The 19,248-nt window shown below is 37.1% G+C and overlaps 1 protein-coding gene and 1 pseudogene across 2 annotated transcripts in view; one reads left to right on the top strand and one right to left on the bottom strand.

Moving 5' to 3' along the window:
• LOC136149795 (large ribosomal subunit protein eL19-like) overlaps positions 1-19,248 on the bottom strand; it is a 239,275-nt pseudogene that overhangs the window by 72,088 nt on the left and 147,939 nt on the right.
• Positions 1-19,248, top strand: part of MED1 (mediator complex subunit 1) — a 32,451-nt gene that overhangs the window by 8,797 nt on the left and 4,406 nt on the right. Inside the window, exons 2-17 of one of the 2 annotated variants that reach the window (XM_065908654.1) lie at positions 2,197-2,448; positions 4,735-4,841; positions 7,556-7,634; positions 8,516-8,570; positions 8,675-8,807; positions 9,509-9,537; positions 11,463-11,534; positions 12,023-12,097; positions 12,585-12,658; positions 13,252-13,341; positions 14,811-14,922; positions 15,458-15,582; positions 15,830-15,948; positions 16,724-16,925; positions 18,340-18,435; positions 18,560-18,665. In XM_065908654.1, the coding sequence (XP_065764726.1) occupies positions 2,424-2,448; positions 4,735-4,841; positions 7,556-7,634; positions 8,516-8,570; positions 8,675-8,807; positions 9,509-9,537; positions 11,463-11,534; positions 12,023-12,097; positions 12,585-12,658; positions 13,252-13,341; positions 14,811-14,922; positions 15,458-15,582; positions 15,830-15,948; positions 16,724-16,925; positions 18,340-18,435; positions 18,560-18,665 (1,499 nt within the window). In that variant the 5' untranslated portion in view covers positions 2,197-2,423. Of the gene's footprint in view, positions 1-2,196; positions 2,449-4,734; positions 4,842-7,555; positions 7,635-8,515; positions 8,571-8,674; positions 8,808-9,508; positions 9,538-11,462; positions 11,535-12,022; positions 12,098-12,584; positions 12,659-13,251; positions 13,342-14,810; positions 14,923-15,457; positions 15,583-15,829; positions 15,949-16,723; positions 16,926-18,339; positions 18,436-18,559; positions 18,666-19,248 lie in introns of those variants that run through there. The other variant, XM_065908655.1, reaches the window with a different exon arrangement.

Raw genomic sequence — 19,248 nt, forward strand, 5'->3', positions numbered from 1 at the left:
CCACTGGACCACCAGGGAATTCCCACAGCATTTTATTTTTCATTCATTATTTTTTTTTCCCCACCCCCCACCCTCCCACAGCATTTTAAATATGAACTATCTTTGGAAATTCTCAGTTGGGTAAATTCTCTCTGTACTTCTTCAATGTTAATATTGCTAGATTTATATTCTATAATATTTGGAACATACCTTTATACTAAAAAATGTAATTATTTAAAATTAAAATTTAACTGAGTGTTCTGTTTTTAAAAAATCTGACAACCTATCAATTTGCCTCTGTATATGCATTGAGTCTCTGACATGTGTCAGGAACTAGGGTAGGCAGTATCACTAGACTAGACAGTAGTGAAAGAAATAGACCCAGTGCAGCCGCCCTCCTGGATTTGATAGTTTAGCAGGGAAGACAGACATTGAATACATCATCATGTACTTAATTAAGTACTGAAATAGTATAACAGAGGACCTTATTAAGTCAGGGTTTAGAGAAAGCTTCCATCTCTAGTCCAGATCAAGAGACATTTACTTTGAGAACTATATAAGAGGGCCTCAGTGAGATGAGGCGGAATGGAGAAAGGGAAAGCCTTCCTGCCGTTAAAAAGGCCTGTTCAAGGACCTCGGGAGAGGAAGGAGTGAAGGAATTGTCTGCAGGTGGAAGGTCAGTGTGGCTGGGGTTTGGCAAGGGGAGAAGAGCTAGATTTAGAGAGGAATTTTAGGGCCAGTAAAAGATTTTCCTACTAAGCCCAGGTACAATGCTAGGTAATGGGGATTTCGAAATGAGGGGCAATTACTGCCTCAAGAAACTGTCTGTGTAGTGACTGAAAGGAATGAGGGTAAGAGAAATAGACAAGAAGTAAAATTAAATTCTACTTTCAAGGAGCATGGTTATACATATCTTTGTCGAAATAAGCATGTCACAAATAGAGATTTGTTCTTATGTCTGTTCATCTGAACTGTAGTTACCAGCAGGAATTGTTTTGGAGGATGTTTGCATATCATTTTTGAAATATGGGGAAAAGTCTGAGACTAAAAAGCCAGTGGGAATCCACTGCTAAATATCCTTACAGCAAATTAGGTAAAATCCGACTTTTCAGCAGTTATTCTCAAGGATGTACTTGAAAAAAAAAGAAAGAAAAAAAAGAGTAACCTTAACTATTTTAAGAACTTCCACCCAGTGCTAGTAGAATTGTATTTTAGCCTGACTCTTGTTCCAATGGGCAGGAACTTCTAACTTATCGGCATTACTCTAGATTTCTCTTCGTGAAAATTTACTGATACAAGAGACAGGACCACACAATTCTTTGTGATGTGTAGTGTAGTGTGAGCTAACCTGCTTGCTTTTACTGACTACAAAAAAAAAAAAAAAAATACAATCCATTGTGAACACCTTTGGGATCCTAAATATAATTAGCAGTATCTGATGGCTGCTGAATATTCATTGGAAGGACTGATGCTGCAGCGCCAATATTTTGGCCACCTGATAGACGCGAAGAGTCCACTTAATGAAAAAGACCCTGATGCTAGGAAGGATTGAGGGCAGGAGGAGAAGGGGAGGACAGAGGATGAGATGGTTGGATGGCATCACCGACTGGAGGGACATGAGTTTGAGCAAACTCTGGGAATTGGTGATGGACAGGGAAGCCTGGCCTGCTGCAGTTCATGGGGTCTTAAAGAGTCGGACACGACTGAGCGACTCACCTGAACTGATGACTGCTGCAAACAAGTTTTTCTTAACTCAAAATCTTCCACGTCCTCAGAAATATTGAAATTGCTCAAGAAAAATATTTCTGAAATTAAAAAGGAAATTAGGTAATGGAAATTAAGTGTACTGGGCTACCTTGGGACGTCGTGTTACAAAGACCCACCGTCTAGTATCTCAATAAAGGGAATGTTTTAATAAAATATTCCTAACAGCAATATTCTTCGAAAAGCTAGTATTTCAGTAAAGACAGCTGGGGTTTTACTTTGCAAACTGCTTAAAAGCCAAACCGAAAGTACCAACTTCCGCAGAGGTGTTGAACACTACCGCTACACAAGCTCCACGCCTAGCTCCGGGAAGTCGGAGACAAACCAGAGAGCAGGCAGGGTGGGGATAATCTCGCGAGAAGCAACGTATAAATTATTTTTCGCGATACTTGGGGCTCAGCCCCTTTTCTCTCTCTCTCTCTCTCTCTCTCTCTCCCCCTCCCCCCCCCACAGGATCACGGTTAATCTCGCGATCTTTTGGAAGTTCCGTTGGGGAAGATGGCGGCGGCCGCGAGCACCCTTCTCTTCTTGCCGCCGGGGACTTCAGACTGAGTCTTCCCTGGAAGAGTGGGACTGCAGGTGCCCTGCGTCCCGGGAGCCCGAGCCAACTTGGTTCCTCCATTACTGGTGGGGAAGGGCATATCCTCTTGTGTAGGACTTAGGCCCTCCCCGCCGTCAGGATGAAGGCTCAGGGGGAAACCGAGGGTGAGTGACTGAGGGGGAAAGCAGGGGGCGGGACACAGCTGGGGGAGCCAATGCCTCCGCGGGGGCCACTCTCCCGAGGGCTCAGGATCTAGGAGGCGGGATATGTCTGAGTTTCAGATTCTGACTGCCTTCCTTGGTGATGGAGAGCCTCGACTTTGGGGAGATGGGGGCTCCCAACTTCTGTGAAGGTTTCCTATGTGGCAAGGGGCAACATTTGGGCCTCGGGGCATTTTTTAGCCTAAAGAGATGGGAGACCAGGCAAGTGAATGTAAAACTTGCTCCTTCCAAAAGAGAAATCTGAATGATGACATAAAGCAATAATACAACGCTATATATCAAAGTACTGTAAGATGTTTTGGCGTGAATGAAATGGTTAGGTCCTTATGGTATTAAAAGCCAGTAGTTTTCAAAAATGTCACAGTGTTCATATCTTGTGGTATTGTATATTTTTAAAATGCTTTTAATTTCAGATTTTCAATATCTGAACTAAGAACTGCTGAAAAACACTTTACTGTGTAACTTTATATTCTCTAAAGTTCCACATTGCAGCTTAAATGCTTCCTTAGCATTTTGGACATAGTTCTATTGATACACGATTGTTTTCTTGTCTTCTCCAATGTACTCTGAGCTTTGTAGAGCAGGATCTTGCCTTACTCATCATTGTATAGTCCTGGGCACATTATGTTGTGTTGTTCTGTTAGTCACTCAGTCGTGTCCGACTCTGTGACCCCATGGACTGCAGCCCACCAGGCTCCTTCGCTTATGGAATTCTCCGGGCAAGAACACTGGAGTGGGTTGCCGTTTCCTTCTCCCGGCACATAATACTTGCTTAAAAAAACGTTTCATTGAAGCATTTTTGTAAAGATATTTATTTGTCATCGGCCTTCTCAAGGGAGAGAAGGGAGGTGTGTTTGAAGGAGAAGAAGGAAAAAGGGTGCAGAGGAATGACAAGTGTAAGTGGAATCTTACTAAGGCAGGAATTTTGTCTAGTTTGCTCAGTGCTGTATCTCTGAGATATAAAGTAGTGCCTGAGTGAATGTCTTAAATTTGGGAATTGCCAAACATTTCTCCAGAATTATAACCTGGATGGAACAGCCCCAAAAACAGTTTTCCAGAAGATGAAGGCATTGGAGGGAGGAGTTGAATCTCAATTTGAAGATGTCACTACAACTTTGATTGCTGACATTCTATTCATCTTTCAAGACATCTTTTCTGTAACGTCCCTAAACTAATTACACACTTTTCCTCCTTTGAATTTTGATAGTAGTGTGTGTCTGTTTTTAAGAGCATATCTCATTTTGCTTTGTGTGATGGTTATTTTCACATTAACTTATCCACACCCCCTCACAGATGTCATCTCAGGCATATTGTATTTTTGCCCTGCTGGTCTCCAGCACAGTCCTTGCTCATGTTAAGCAGTTAAAAGAATTACAGGAGTGTTGGAGGTTGTAGGAGGTTCCTTCAAACACTATCTGGGTCCATTCTTTTCTATCTTTCTCTTACCTTTGCCTGAAACTCATCCTTTAGTCACTTGACATCTTCCTTGTTCATATAGTTTGAATTCGAACAGGAAATATCTGAATGACAAATGAAGCTTGTTTTCTTGATAATACTTACAAATTGATCTCTTAAAATTATGTGAAAAAATTAAGAAAGTGTGTGTTTTCACATTGAAAACCAGCTAACCATAGTAAAGGTGAAAGTGAAATTGAAGTCGCTCAGTCTTGTCTGACTCTTTGCGACCCCGTGGACTGTATGTAGCCTACCAGGCTCCTCTGTCCATGGGATTCTCCAGGTAAGAATACTGGAGTGGGTTGCCATTCCCTTCTCCAGGGGGTCTTCCCGACCCAGGGATTGAACCCGCGTCTCCTGCATTGCAGGCAGACTCTTTAACCTCTGAGCCACCAGAGAAGCCCAACCGTAGTAAGGCCATGTTCAAATGTATGCTCTGCATATGTCATGCAAGGGATTTCATGCATATCATGAAATTATTTTGCCACTAAATGGTAGTCTTGATCCTCAGGACTGGAGATGGTTCTTTTTTTGCTTCTCATTAAGTCTGAAGAGAAAGCAGTCCCCTTCTATAGTGTTTGTTAGATTAGACCCATAATTTCTGTCTACTTGTTATTAGAAATGAATTCTTTGTGTATTTTGAAGTAAATTATATTGGAAAAGATTTTAAATGAGTTCGTTCCAGGATGAAGTTTGGGAGTTTTGTTTGCAAGAAAAACTGTGGAAGGTCTTGAAAGAAGAGTTGCTAATGATGTTTTCTGATTTATATCTTAGAGTCGGAAAAACTGAGTAAGATGAGTTCTCTCTTGGAACGGCTCCATGCAAAATTTAACCAAAATAGACCTTGGAGTGAAACCATTAAGCTTGTGCGTCAAGTCATGGTGAGGATTATGGTGAAGTAGATAAAGTGTTGTGCTTAGAAAATTATTTGATAAGCTAAGTTACCTGTGTAGACTTTTTCTAGCTAGTTATTATGGTGTGTCTTCAGTTTTATTTCTTGTAACATCATATGTACATGATGGCTTTCAACTTTTAAGAGTCTACCTAAGAAGAAGATATGTTAATAGAATTGTGTTAATTATGAGTTATAGTAGGCTGGGATATTTTAGGCAAAAGTTGTAAGAAATACACTTATAAAACATAATGAGTTTCCTAGTGGCCTAATGTTTAGGATTCCCAGCTTTCATTACTGTAACCCTGGGTTCAGCCCCTGGTTGAGGGACTAAGATCCCACAAGTCCCACAGCGCTGCCAAAAAAAAAAAAAAAAGATACACATGATAGCCTGATATAGAGAAACATTTACTTTTTACTTCCTATCAAGCTCCTTGATTCTAATGTGTTAATACTTTCATTGTATCTATACTGGTAGTAGAGTTTACAGTCATTTTTAATTAATGTTACTTGTTTACTCTTGTGACTTTCTCTACAGTACTTTCTCCTTCCTGAGGCATTCACCAGTATGAGGAGCCCTTAGTTAAGTGGAATACAGGGAGTGGGGTGAGTGTATAGCACAGCACTAGTCAGAGAACTGAATTTGCTGTCAAAAAAACCTTTATTTTAATCTTGACTCCACTACTACCTCTGTAACCTTGGACAAATTACTTGTTTTTTCCCACCCTCAATTTCCTCATCTAGAAGGTCAAGACACCAATTTGAGTAAGATGAGCAACACTAGTTTGCTTTTTCACACAGTTTTGCTGTAAAGATCAAATGAGATAATGGACACCAAAATGTCGTGTTGCTTAGAGATTTCTGTAACTAAGTTCTACAGGTATCTTCTGGCTCAGGATTGTATACATAAAAATGATTTGGAAAAAAAAAAAAGATTTGTAGGTTTTTTTTTTAAGTCTTAATGACAATTTTTCCAGTCTGCGTATTCAGAGGTTGTCATTTTTATACTAGAAGGCAGCCATATTCTAGTTTGAGATACTGCCTATAAATGATATTGTCACTAGAGAAACAGCATGAGCTAGCGGACTCCAGGTGGGTACTAAGACCCTCTCTTGGGTTACCAGTTCTTGGTTTGGTCACCATAGCTTCCATTGTCTACTTGTCACTTTTGCAGATTCAGAAACCTACTTTTATTGGTATATAAAAGATTTTTAAGAATTTTCAACAACTGTGTGTGTGCATGCTAAGTCTCTTCAGTCATGTCCAACTCTTTACAACCCTATGGACTATAGTATGCCAAGCTTCTCTGTCCATGGGATTCTCCAGGCAAGAATACTGGAGCGGGTTGCCATGCCCTCCTCCAAGGGATCTTCTAAACCCAGGGATTGAACCCATGTGTCCTGCAGCTCCTGCACTGCTGGCAGATTCTTTACTGCTGATCCACTGGGGAAGCCCTTTTAAAACTGACATACTAACAAAATCTCAGTAAGTTAACATGAAATCAGAATGCCAGTTTATTAATGAGGGTTTGTCTTCCCAGCTACCAAAATACTGGTATCCATTGTCTACAGCAATGGACACAGTCCTTGTCTATTTAAGGTATAAAGGAATCCAGATTATTAATTAAGCAGATGTTTGGGAGCATGGAATTAGAGCCAGGAGAGATGGATTTAGGGCGTGGAAAAGCCTCAAAACCTATCCTTGTATCATAAAACTGCTCATACTTCTGGGGACTAGAATGCTGTACAGAGAGAAACTGCTTCCTTGGGTAGGTTTAGAAAAATTATGCTAAATTTCTGCTCTTTGGATTTTTGGACTATGTATCTTGTTTCCTAGAGTGAGTCTATTGGGTGGGCCAAAAATTTCATTCCAGTTTTTCCGTAACATCTTATGGAAAAATCCAAATGAACTTTTTAGCTGGCCCAGTAGTTTGACTAAGGTTTGGTTGTATTTCTTAGATTACATGCATATCACCTTATTAGGTTTGGGAATTGTCAAATTTGAGCCACCCCATCCTGAGTCTTAGGATGTAGTCACTTCTGCAGGAGGCTGATTTCATTTATTACATTTTGATTCTTTTTTTTTTTTTTCATTTATTTTTATTAGTTGGAGGCTAATTACTTTACAATATTGTAGTGGTTTTTGCCATACATTGACATGAATCAGCCATGGATTTACATGTGTTCCCCATCCCGATTCCCCCTCCCGCCTCCCCATTTTGATCCTTCTAATTTTTCCCTGAAAATTATTTTAGATCTGGAAATACCTTTGTTGTAGACTTTTTTTTTTTGATTGCGCTGTGTCATCTAGGATCTTAGTCCCACAGCCAGGGATTGAACCCACATCCCCTGCTTTGGAAGCATAAAGTCTTAACCACTGGACCACCAGGGAAGTCCTAGATGTGGAAATACCTTTTTCTCCTTTCATGGATGTGGATATGGTATATCCATGTATTCAGTAGATTAACCTTTCCTCTTTTGGATAGATGGACAAAATAACAATTAAAAATTTATAGGTTAACTAGAATATATAAGAAATATAGAGTATATAGATTACTTCATAATCTGTAGACTATGCTGAAATATTATTTCTAGAATAATATATGTGTTTACCAAAAACTATTGGCTCGGTTAATTTTTTTTTTTTTATTTTTTTTTTGGCTCGGTTAATTTTTACCTCAAATGTTTTCCTATTTTAATACAGGAGAAGAGGGTTGTAATGAGTTCTGGAGGGCACCAACATTTGGTCAGCTGTTTGGAGACATTGCAGAAAGCTCTCAAAGGTTTGTAAACATTGTTGAAATATGCTAACTTCTTAAAAACCCTCCAGTTTAGGAAAGACTTTTATACTTATACTAGAAATGTGAATTGAGATAGGTGGGTATCACTCTTGATTTCATTATGAAGTTGAGATAAACTTTGACCTGAACTTTTGAAACATTTATTTTTTATTCTATTTTGAAGGCTGGTAGAAACTCAAAAAATAATTGATGAAGGGTAACCAAGATAGCATATAGGAGGGGAAAATTTTTTTCCTTCACATATTCTCTCCTAATTAACTCAATAAGAAGATGGACTTTTTGTTTTACAGTATTTATTAAGAATGTTTTCATAAGAACATGAAAAGAGGAAAGAAAAAAATGTTTTCAGGAAAGCAAACATGAAATTTAAGTCATGAGCTTGATTATTCAAGCTTATAATTACTATGTCTGTCTATTTTTGAAGGAAAATGAAAGTCAAAACAAACAGGTTTTACACTGATTGTCACAAATAAGCCGGGATTGAATCCATACCCACTTCAATGGAAGTGTGGAGTCTTAACCACTAGATGACCAGCAAGTCCCTAAGTATGTCTTCTTTAAAGATAACTTGTCCAAATGAGTAATAGAAAGGAGAAAGGTTCAATTTTTTTCAAATAGATCTTTTTTTTTTTTTGACCCTTATTGCTTAGGCTGCAGCTAAGCCTTATCAATGAGCTTTGTGCAAATTATAAGCATTTGAACTATAGATGAGCTTTGTGCAGAGTACAAGTATTTGGACTATTGAATGTGTTTATGGCTTTGGAAGGACAGATATACTCCTCAGGATGTTTCTGTTTTTGAAGAATACTATTTAAGTTATTTGGAGCATGCTTTGTGATTTCCTTTTTTTCACCCTTTTGTAGTAACATCTTTACCAGCAATGACTGACCGTTTGGAGTCTATAGCAAGACAGAATGGGTAAGTAGTATATCTGTAGGCAGAAATATTTAACTTAGTGTTGACTTTGGGTGGCTTTATTTATGTGTCTTCTATTAATTTCTGTTTTGATTTGTTCCTGCTAGACTGGGCTCTCATCTCAGTGCCAGTGGCACTGAATGTTACATCACGTCAGATATGTTCTATGTGGAAGTGCAGTTAGATCCTGCAGGACAGCTTTGTGATGTAAAAGTGGCTCACCATGGGGAGAATCCTGTGGTATGTGTTGATATTTCACTGGAATCTGTGGGGTTTACTTAGGGACATTAATTTTTAAAGAAATTGTTGGGGTTTGAAATAGCTTGGGTTTAGGTTTTTTCACGAGCCACTGTAGAGATGATGTGATGGGCTACAACATCAGTAGCTGTAGAGTGGAATTTAGAATAATCTGGGTCCATCTCTGACATCATCCAAAGGCTTTGACAAGAAGAAACACCAGAGGAACCTTTTCCAATTCATATCAACAAAACATGAGCCGCAGTTGAACAATAGGTGCTGGGGATACAAATAATTTAAATTCCTATCCTCAAAGAACTTATAATCAAGAAGGACAGATAATCTTGTATATAGCTAATGTCTCTGAAAAACCCTGTAATAGAGAGGAATGTAAAAAGGTGTATAACCAGACAGTTGGATATGAATTCCAAGGATGGCTTTAAAGAGAGGTCCTAATGTTTTAAACAAGCAACTGAAAGTTGACTCCTTTATAAACTATTTCATATATTTGATTTTTAATTTCGTGACCCAACCCCATGGTTTACCAAGTAGGAAGAAGATGTTTTTGATATCTTAATATAAGGACCTTCTATAGTTTTAATGTTTTTGTTATAAAGCATGTGTTATTAATAAAAAAAAAACTTTTGATGTCTTCAAGCATCTTAAAGTAGTTTAGAGTTTTAACGTAATTTCTTTAATTTCAGAGCTGTCCAGAGCTTGTACAGCAGCTAAGGTGAGCAGCTGACATTTGCATTCCCTTTTCTTGGCAGACAGTGCTGTTCTATATAGTTAACATTTTGAGAATGGTCAGAAGTTATTTTTCTAAGGAATAACTTTATTTTCTTGGGTTTTTCAGAGTCTGCACTTGCTCACTTTCAGAATTGACTTAGCTTTTTTTTTTTTTTTTTTTAATACTCGATTCCATCTATCCTAGGGTTTCCCAGCCTTGACAGTATTGCCAGTTTGGGTTGGGAGATTCTTTGCTCTAGGGGGTTGCCCAGTTCATTCTTGGATGTTAAACACCATCCCTGGTTTCTCCCAGCTAGTTAGGATCTATGATTACTTCCTGATCTGTGATAATCAAAAATGTCTCCAGATATTGTCAGACGTACTCTGGAGGACAAAATCATTCCTGGTTGAGAACTACTGAGTTAACCTTAGGAATTCTCTGTGGAATAAAAATAAACAGAACCTAATTATTAGAGAAAACTTGAGAAAATTGAGTCTGTACTATGGAAAGAACTTTTTTTCACTTTGAGAAAAAGTGTTTTATATTTAAGGTTTATGGGTCCCAAATCATAGTAAAGTGCTAGGCTTGAAGACAGTCTCTTTTAGTAATTGATGTTTTTTGTCATTGGCTTATCTTTTCTCCTTTAATTAAGTGGAGATTTCCATGCTTAAATTTAAACCCAGAATTAACTCTCTGGGAATGTGAGAAAGTTGTTAAATCAATTTTATGTTTTAAATATAGTGAAGTTATCAGATAGCACACAGAGGAGTCTTAAGGGTTTAACATTGAGAAATAAGTTTTACACTCAGCCTTCCAGTGATCAGTTTAATGTCCTTACAGCCAAATACACCAGATTTGAATGAGCTTTGAAAAATTATAATGCAACATAAAAAATAACCTTTCATAATTTCATTTACTCAATAAGTCTAGCTAAGATGTATTATCAGAATAGTCAGAATCAGGAAACCAATATTTCTGGTTCTAATGTAGAATAGGAGACTGTACCAGTTTATGAACTGATGGTGTCCTAAAGTTAATTTGTAAGCATGTTTGGAAGTGGGAACCTTAGAAAGCATATTAGTCTTTACCAGGCATTTTTCATCACTCTTTATAGATGATGATTTTAAGGTAAGGAATATATTTTGCTGTTGCTCTTGTTTCTTTTTAGTGTCTTCATGGCACTTTGGGCCATGTTCAATAAATGCCTGATCAAGTATCTGACATGTCAGAGCAGTACAGTATTCAACAGACATTTTTTTTTAAGTTTGAAAAAGGATATAGAGACTTAGAATTGTTGAGTTGTGTTGGATTCCTGCCCATAAAAGCTTATTTGAGTAAGAATCCATCTCTAAATGTTAGGTTTTAGGATGCCAGGATTCCTGGTAGTAGGTTCTCTTTCCTGGGGTAAATCTTGTCATAGGAACATTTTAAAATACATCGTTTGCCTCCAAACTACCTACTCCTTCTTTGCTTAGGTCTCCCATCTCTCTCCCACTGTTCATTTCCTTTCTCTGCTCTTACTGTGTACATGAAAGTGTCTTATCTTTATTTATTTCCTTTTTCTCTCTAAAAGATCTAAAAGATGACATCCAGTCATCTCAGTTACAAATTAAGAGGAGACATGATTTATTTAAACTAAGTCTCATTACTTAAGAACAAATTAGTATATGAGTTAACAGGTCTTTTTGACTATCTTTTATACTGTTTATTAGCACCTTCTCCAGAAAAATGGGGCAGACAAAGGAAAACATTGTATTTTCTTTTGCAACTTTTGATTGATTCTAGAAAACTCTGGGGGGGGGGGGGATTAAAGCAAATTATTAAGATTAGTTTTATATAAGCTTGAGTTTTGGGACTTTGCTGATAAGATTGAGTAGTAATTGTATGTTTTATTCTCTTCCCCTCTCTCTTCCCTGAACATCTTACAGGGAAAAAAATTTTGATGAATTTTCTAAGCACCTTAAGGGTCTTGTTAATCTTTATAACCTTCCAGGGGACAAGTAAGTATTTTTTGCTTTTGCTTGAAAAATTAGTGTAAATCTGTAAATTATTTTATACTTAGAAATTTGCCAAGTCTTCTGTCCTAGCTCATTTGTGATTTCTGTTCATATCGACAGTCTATAACTCAGTTTCTAACTTAATGTCTTTTAAAGGTATTTTAAATAAACAGTATCTGCATTATTGATGATAGTGCTAGAAGGCAGATTATATAAGCCTTGAGGTATCTTCAACATATTGATTTCTAGGTCGAAAGAAATTGTCATGGAACTGGTTGTCATTTTTATTTTTAACCTACCTGGGATTGTGCTTACTTGCTTGGTCTTTTAAGTAGAGATAAAAATTAGCTTTGGTAGATCACTAATGATTTTTTTTTAATGTTTTGTTTTTTTAAATAGATATCTAAGTTGCCTCCAAGGTAGACTTGCTCTCTAGGCTTTCAATATTTGTGTATATTTGTTAACTAATTCTTGTTCTGTTTACTTTCTAGCAAACTGAAGACTAAAATGTACTTGGCTCTCCAATCCTTAGAACAGGATCTATCTAAAATGGCAGTTATGTATTGGTAAGACTGGCTAAAGTGTCAGTTCTCTTTGACCTTGTTCTTGAAGTTTTTTTGTCTATGGGTTACTAGGTTTCTGTTATTAAAAAATATGTATTATAGATGTATGTTACTATGCATCTGTATTTTACCTGTACTGTACATCCTGTCCATATCCTTTCACTTCCCAAATGATTGCATTCCATTTTCTGAATATCAGTATCTGTAAGTTGTTGGTTGGTATTCCATAGGTTTATGAGAAGACTTGTGAAACCTGGCCTCCCTTCTGATAAATAATAGTATAGTTGTAATTTTTGTTCACCATATTACACACTGGTGTATTCTTAGAAATAATCCCTTCACCTTGAGGGTGAAATATTACTGTTAAATGCCCAAGATAGAGTTATTAGGATAGAATTAAAAGATGTGTAAGAGCTGAACTCATTATCACATTGTATACTAATATCTTCAGGGCTTAAATGTAAATAAACATAGATCATTTGTCTTGCAGGAAAGCAACCAATGCTGGTCCCTTGGATAAGATTCTTCATGGAAGTGTTGGCTATCTCACTCCAAGAAGCGGGGGTATGTGATGCTATTTTGCTTGTTTAGAAAAAAACCTAATTTTTAGTTGAAAGATTACTACTTAAAATTTCATCTTGGTTTTATAAGCAGAAGGTGAAAATCACTAGTCATTTGTAATGGTTTACTTTTTGTTTAATTGAAATGTAGTTGATTTTCAGTGTTGTGTTAGTTTCTGGTATATGGTAAACTGATTCAGTTATACATACTTTTATTCCTTTTCCTATTCTTTTTCATTATAGTTTATTACAAGATACTGAACATAGTTCCCTGTGCTATACAGTAGGACACTGTTATATTATAGTTTATATCTGCCAATCCCAGACTCCAAATTTACCCCTCTCTCATTTGTGTATTTTTTAATGGTTTCTAAGGTGTCAATACTTGCCCTCCCCTAGTTTTCTTGTTTTTTAATTGTGAAGTAAATTGTTGCTGCTAGAAATAATACTTATGCTTCTGTAATATTCCACAAGCTGCTTTGGATCATGAGTTCTCATACTGTAAACTATTTTCTGGTATATAGGTTTATAGGAAGGGAATATTTTTCTTTGTTGTAAGTTACCTGATAAAGTAGTGATAAGTGTTATTTTTCATAGGTCATTTAATGAACTTGAAGTATTATGCCTCTCCTTCTGACCTGCTAGATGATAAGACAACATCCCCTATCATTTTGCATGAGACTAATGGTAAGACTTTCACTATAAAGTAACTAAAGGTTTTGCTCAGTGTTTAAAAAATATTTTAAAAAATTTGAATGCCCAGGCCTGCCTGTGCTTTCTGGTTTGCTACTCCCAAGTAAATTTGCCATCCCTACCAAAGTTTTCCATTTCTGCCAGAGTTTGCTTCTGATACATACACACACATTCGTGCATGTATAAATACTGTACATGTACATCTGTTGTTGTCTAGCTGCTCAGTCATTGCTCGACTCTTTTTTTTTTTTTTTTTGCTCGACTCTTGTGACCCCATGGACTGTAGCCTGCCAGGCTCCTCGTCCATAGGATATACATACGTAATAATAAAAGCATAGTTGGTCCTTTTGAATGAGTGAGTGAGTGAATGAGAAAATGTAAACGATCTGACTTGAAATAATTCACTTTAATCATCACTTTAAAGGTAAAGAAGTTAACCAACTTACTAAAGAACTAAAATAATGGATCTTACTTTGTATTTGCACTTTTTTTGGGTGCACCACATGGCTTGCTGGATCTTAGTTCTTTGACCAGAGATGGAACCCCACGCCCTTGGGAGTGAAGGCACAGGGTTCTAACCACGGACTGCCAGGGAATTCCTGTATTTGCACTTTAATAGACTAAAATCTAATGAAAAATGGCCTAATACCTCATTTTGCTCCCCTTTTAACTTCAATCATTGACTGTCTATTGTCATAATTCTATTTAAATGCATTCTGAAGTTGGAGAAAATAAGTTAATATTGGTAATCGATCTTTAAAATTTTTTTTCCTTAGACTGCATTGTTTCCTATATTTTGTATTATTTACTAACAGAATTATCAGTTTGTTAGAAAGGTACTTCTAGCATTTCTAAGTTATATAGGTTTCAGTTCAGTCGCTCAGTCGTGTCTGACTCTTTGCGACCCCATGAATCGCAGCACGCCAGGCCTCCCTGTCCATCACCAACTCCCGGAGCTTACTCAAACTCATGTCCATCGAGTTGGTGATGCCATCTAGCCATCTCATCCTGTGTCGTGCCCTTCTCCTCCTGCCTCCAATCCCTCCCAGCATCAGGGTCTTTCCATTGAGTCAACTTTTCGCATGAAGTGGCCAAAGTATTGGAGTTTCAGCTTCAGCATTAGTCCTTCCAGTGAACACCCAGGACTGATCTCCTTTAGGATGGACTGGTTGCATCTCCTTGCAGTCCAAGGGATTCTCAAGAGTGTTCTCTAACACCACAGTTCAAAAGCATCAATTTTTCGGCACTCAGCTTTCTTCACAGTCCAACTCTCACATCCACACATGACCACTGGAAAAACCATAGCCTTGACTAGATGGACCTTTGTTGGCAAAGTATATAGGTATAGAATCTGATAATTAGGGCTGACAAATTACACAGAAGCTAGGTTTTTTTTTTTTAATGTTAAGATCCTTATAATTTGTGTTATTCTGGAGAATACCATTTTTTTTTCTTTTTCCCAGTTCCTCGATCTTTGGGCATGAATGCATCAGTGACAATTGAAGGAACGTCTGCTATGTATAAACTCCCAATTGCACCATTAATTATGGGATCACATCCAGTTGACAACAAATGGTAAGTGAAATATAATTCTAGGGTAGCAAAGTCCTTTTTTTTCAACTTTAAGTCCAGTAAGAAACAAGTATTACTTTGACTTGGCTCTTCCCACACTTGACTTTCTAGAGGTGGGCTTTTTTGTTTTATCCATTTGATTTCTCTTTTCAGTATTTGCATGCTCCTCTTTGAAGTCTGCTCATAGAACACAGTTTTATTGTGAGAGAGAAAGAAGAGAACTGTGCTACTTCTACTGGCTTAGTGGTTTAGTGATTGCCCTATGGGATTTTCTTATGGGACTTTATGTTGATCTGGAGCTATGTTGGAGTAATATTAATAACTAGAGAATATATTTCAGGATAGATGTTCAATAAGATACTTTAGGGTTAACAAATAGGATATTTTGGAATTGGGGGAAGGAAGTTCAAAGAGTGAAGTTTGATAGTCTTTGTATGTGTTTATATGATACAAACGTTGTCTGAGTGTTGAGATTTTTCATTTTTACATCAATTCAGAATCCCAATCCTCCACGTTTTTTTTTTTTTTTTTTTTGAAGGACTCCCTCCTTCTCCTCAGTTACCAGTGCCAACAGTGTTGATCTTCCTGCTTGTTTCTTCTTGAAGTTTCCCCAGCCACTTCCAGTATCTAGAGCATTTGTTCAGAAAATTCAGAACTGCACAGGTGAGTTTTAAGAAGCATCAGAAGCTAATAATTGTTATAAAAGTGAAAGCAAACTTCAAATTCACATTATCTTAGCCCTCTTTCAGTCTTGACCTCAAAAAACTAGTGATAGGTATAGATATCATGGTGTTTTGAACTAGTCAATGCTTATTAGTAAGTACGTTTTGAATAAATGGGTAAATGAAGGGAAAACTGAGCTGTCAGCATTTTCATCTTACTGTGATTATATTGATCTTTGCTGTTCCAGGAATTCCATTGTTTGAAACTCAGCCAACTTATGTACCCCTCTATGAACTGATCACACAATTTGAACTGTCAAAGGATCCTGACCCCTTACCTTTGAATCACAACATGCGATTTTATGCTGTAAGTAAGGCCTTATGTATGGATTGTTGCAGATTATGCTTGGACCCAAGATCAGAATCTTCCTTTTATAGGATACCTGAGATCAGAAGACATTCTTTTGACTTACCGGATCATGTCCTATTTTCTCAGTCAGGCAGGAAATTACAGATATCTTTGAAATGTACTGAAAAAGAACATAACTTCCAAGTCAGGAAACAATGTATGTTGAATTGTTGAAATTTCAAATGAAAGTCTCTTAATGGTATTCTAAACTTTATAAGCTTATAAGTAGGTATTAAGAATTCTTGCTGTTTAATCCTTTCAAGTGCTGTGAACTTCTGATCTACAGAGTACTTACAGAGAAGAAAGTACTGGAATGAGTGAATTAAGGATGGTTTTTAAACCACATCTGAACTTGAATTTATTTGAATGTTTGACAGTAGTCTAACAGTTCCTCAATTCTGGCTCCATTATAACTGTATAGGGTGTTATTAAAAATAAAAATTTTGCAGTTACTGTTCAGGGACCCCTTTTATACAGATTTCTGAGGTAATTTTTATGTTAGCTAGGTTAGTAAACCACTGGCAGAACATTTACAAAAAAGGGGTCTTTTCATCCAAGTGAGTAATTGGCGTTTAACGTCAGCTGACCAGTGATTCACTGTGGAGCTTTATTGTCCAGCAAGAAATTGTTGATTTTTGAGGAGTAGGGTGTTTGTTTTTTTTTTTCAGGATAGTTTGTGGTTGGAGTACAGTGGCTGAGTAAATAGCATTCATTCCCTTGTTCTTTTTGCCAGGCTCTTCCAGGTCAACAGCACTGCTATTTCCTCAACAAGGATGCTCCTCTTCCAGATGGTAGAAGTCTACAGGGAACCCTTGTTAGCAAAATCACCTTTCAGCACCCTGGCCGGGTTCCTCTTATCCTGAATCTGATCAGACACCAAGTGGCCTATAACACCCTAATTGGAAGCTGTGTCAAAAGAACTATTCTGAAGGAAGGTACTGCCTTTCTTTTGCTGTATTTACTGGTAAATGGTACTGATTACTCTAGTAGTTCTCTAATTTGGTGGCTCATCATGTCACCTGTGGAGCTTCTAAAACTACAAATATTTGGTTTCCATACCAAATGAACTTAATTAGAATCTCTGTGGGATGAGTTGGGAATCTGGTTTAAGTTCTGTGGATAATTTTGATGGAAGCAATCTGTATACTGGCATATGGAAACCACAGAGTTTTTTTGCAGTGGACTTACTTTTTTTCTTCATGCAGTGGTGTAATTGGGTACCTAGGGGCCTGAATCTTGCAGCAGATAGATAAGGTATAATTTGAGATTTTGTAGGAAGAGAGTTCTTGACACCTAAATTTTAGGTTGTTAGGCAGTGCTTTTCATGTTTTATTCCTGAGTATATTTTCTCCACCTTCTTTGGAGAACTTAATCATATAGCTTAAAAAGAGATGAGACCTGTGCCCTTTTCTTTCTCTCCCAGGATTCTGGAATGCTGATGTTTTTCACACAGTTTGCTCTTAGAAATCTTGATATGAATTTTGGCTGCTCTAGTTAATCATAGTTAATTTTTTACATTAGTTGTAAGCATTTCAGTGATAGAACTGTGCCAAATGGTAGGCAAGAAGAAATCCAGAAGGTAAATCAGGACATATATTTTATGGGAATAAGAATTGTTCCAGAAATGAGAAATTTTAGAAAGTTGAAGTAATGACACAGAACATGTGCAAGTATCCTTATGACCCTTCTGTTTCATGTATCTCAATCCTAGGAATTATCCACATAGCTTTAGAGCATTTAAAAATGAGTTTTTGTGAGATAGTTATGAAGTTAGTCCTACAGAGATGCATACTTTTTCCCAAGAAAGTATATAATTCTTGTCTCTGGGCTTTTGGCATGTTTGGCTTAGAAACCAATGATGATAGTTATATGTAAGTGTATTTGGCATAAATATATCATTTTAGATTGTATTCCCTACATCCATGTTTACCAAACTATGGAATGTATAGCTAACAGCTGTATGCTAGTAGAAGGCAGGGTGTATGACAGTGATTCTGATGTCTGCTTATCAAATAGAATGAGAAACTCCTCTTGGCCACATTTATTTTCAGAATTGCTTTTCAAGGCAGGATGTTTATATCTGCCAAGGACTTTATCAATTTAGGGATTAAATATCTTCATTTTAAAAAAATGAAGTTTACTTTGTTTTAGAGTATAACATAAACTGGTGGATTCTTTGGAATCTGATTTCTTCAATCACCTGTGAGTGCCAGTGGGTTTCATGTTTTTTTAAAAATGTGTGGGATTTAGTTTCCAGTGAGGGAGAGAAAATAATTAATAATTACTATGTACATATCTCAAGTCTTTTATCTGGTTGATTATTCTATGATCCTTTTCTTTGCCTTTTAGATTCTCCAGGGCTTCTCCAATTTGAAGTGTGTCCCCTCTCAGAGTCCCGTTTCAGCGTGTCTTTTCAGCACCCTGTGAATGACTCCCTGGTGTGTGGTGAGTTATGTGGGTGACTAGCACCTTTCTCAGGATAGCAGTTTGGTCCTTTTATCTCTTTTTGCAAAGTCAGAAACTGAAGCCAAATCCATCCTAAACACCTCCTATATGTTTTGTTTTTCAGTGGTAATGGATGTGCAGGACTCAACACATGTGAGCTGTAAACTCTACAAGGGGCTGTCAGATGCACTCATCTGCACAGATGACTTCATTGCCAAAGTTGTTCAAAGGTAGCACTGGCCCTTTTTCATTAGAGTACCATTAAGAGGTGTATAAAGAATGCTGTTTTCAGTAATAAATGAATTAGGAATTTAGGAGGAAGGCATTTAGTCACTGCTTTGAATTCACACGTCTCTGCTTTTGGATCTAGAAGCAATATGAGTTTTTGATTTTATAAATCTCATAAGAGTAATAGGAAGTAAAGTAGGTAACTTCAGACCCAGTGTTAGCGCTCTTTTATGAGGGAGAGGGTTGAAAAAAGATGTAGATCTTTTTTTCACTTTTCTTCTGTGTCATTTTTGTAAAAAACACATGTAACATGTCAAACAGCAGTATGTGGGAAGATACTTTAGCTATTCAGCTTCCTGGAAGCATTAATATGTAATTTCAAGGTTTTTTAGAGCAGGTACAAATGGTTTGTTTAGTAAATAAAAATAAATTTTACTGAAACATAATAAGACATGCCTGTACATGAACACATGCCTGTTCCTTTACATATTGTCTATGGTAGCTTTTGAGCTAAGATGGCAGAGTAGTTGGACAGAAACCATATGATCTTCAAAAGTCAATATCTTACTGTCTGGTCTTTAAGAA

Source organism: Muntiacus reevesi, chromosome 18 (genome assembly GCF_963930625.1).
Source record: "Muntiacus reevesi chromosome 18, mMunRee1.1, whole genome shotgun sequence".
Taxonomy (NCBI): Eukaryota; Metazoa; Chordata; class Mammalia; order Artiodactyla; family Cervidae; genus Muntiacus; species Muntiacus reevesi.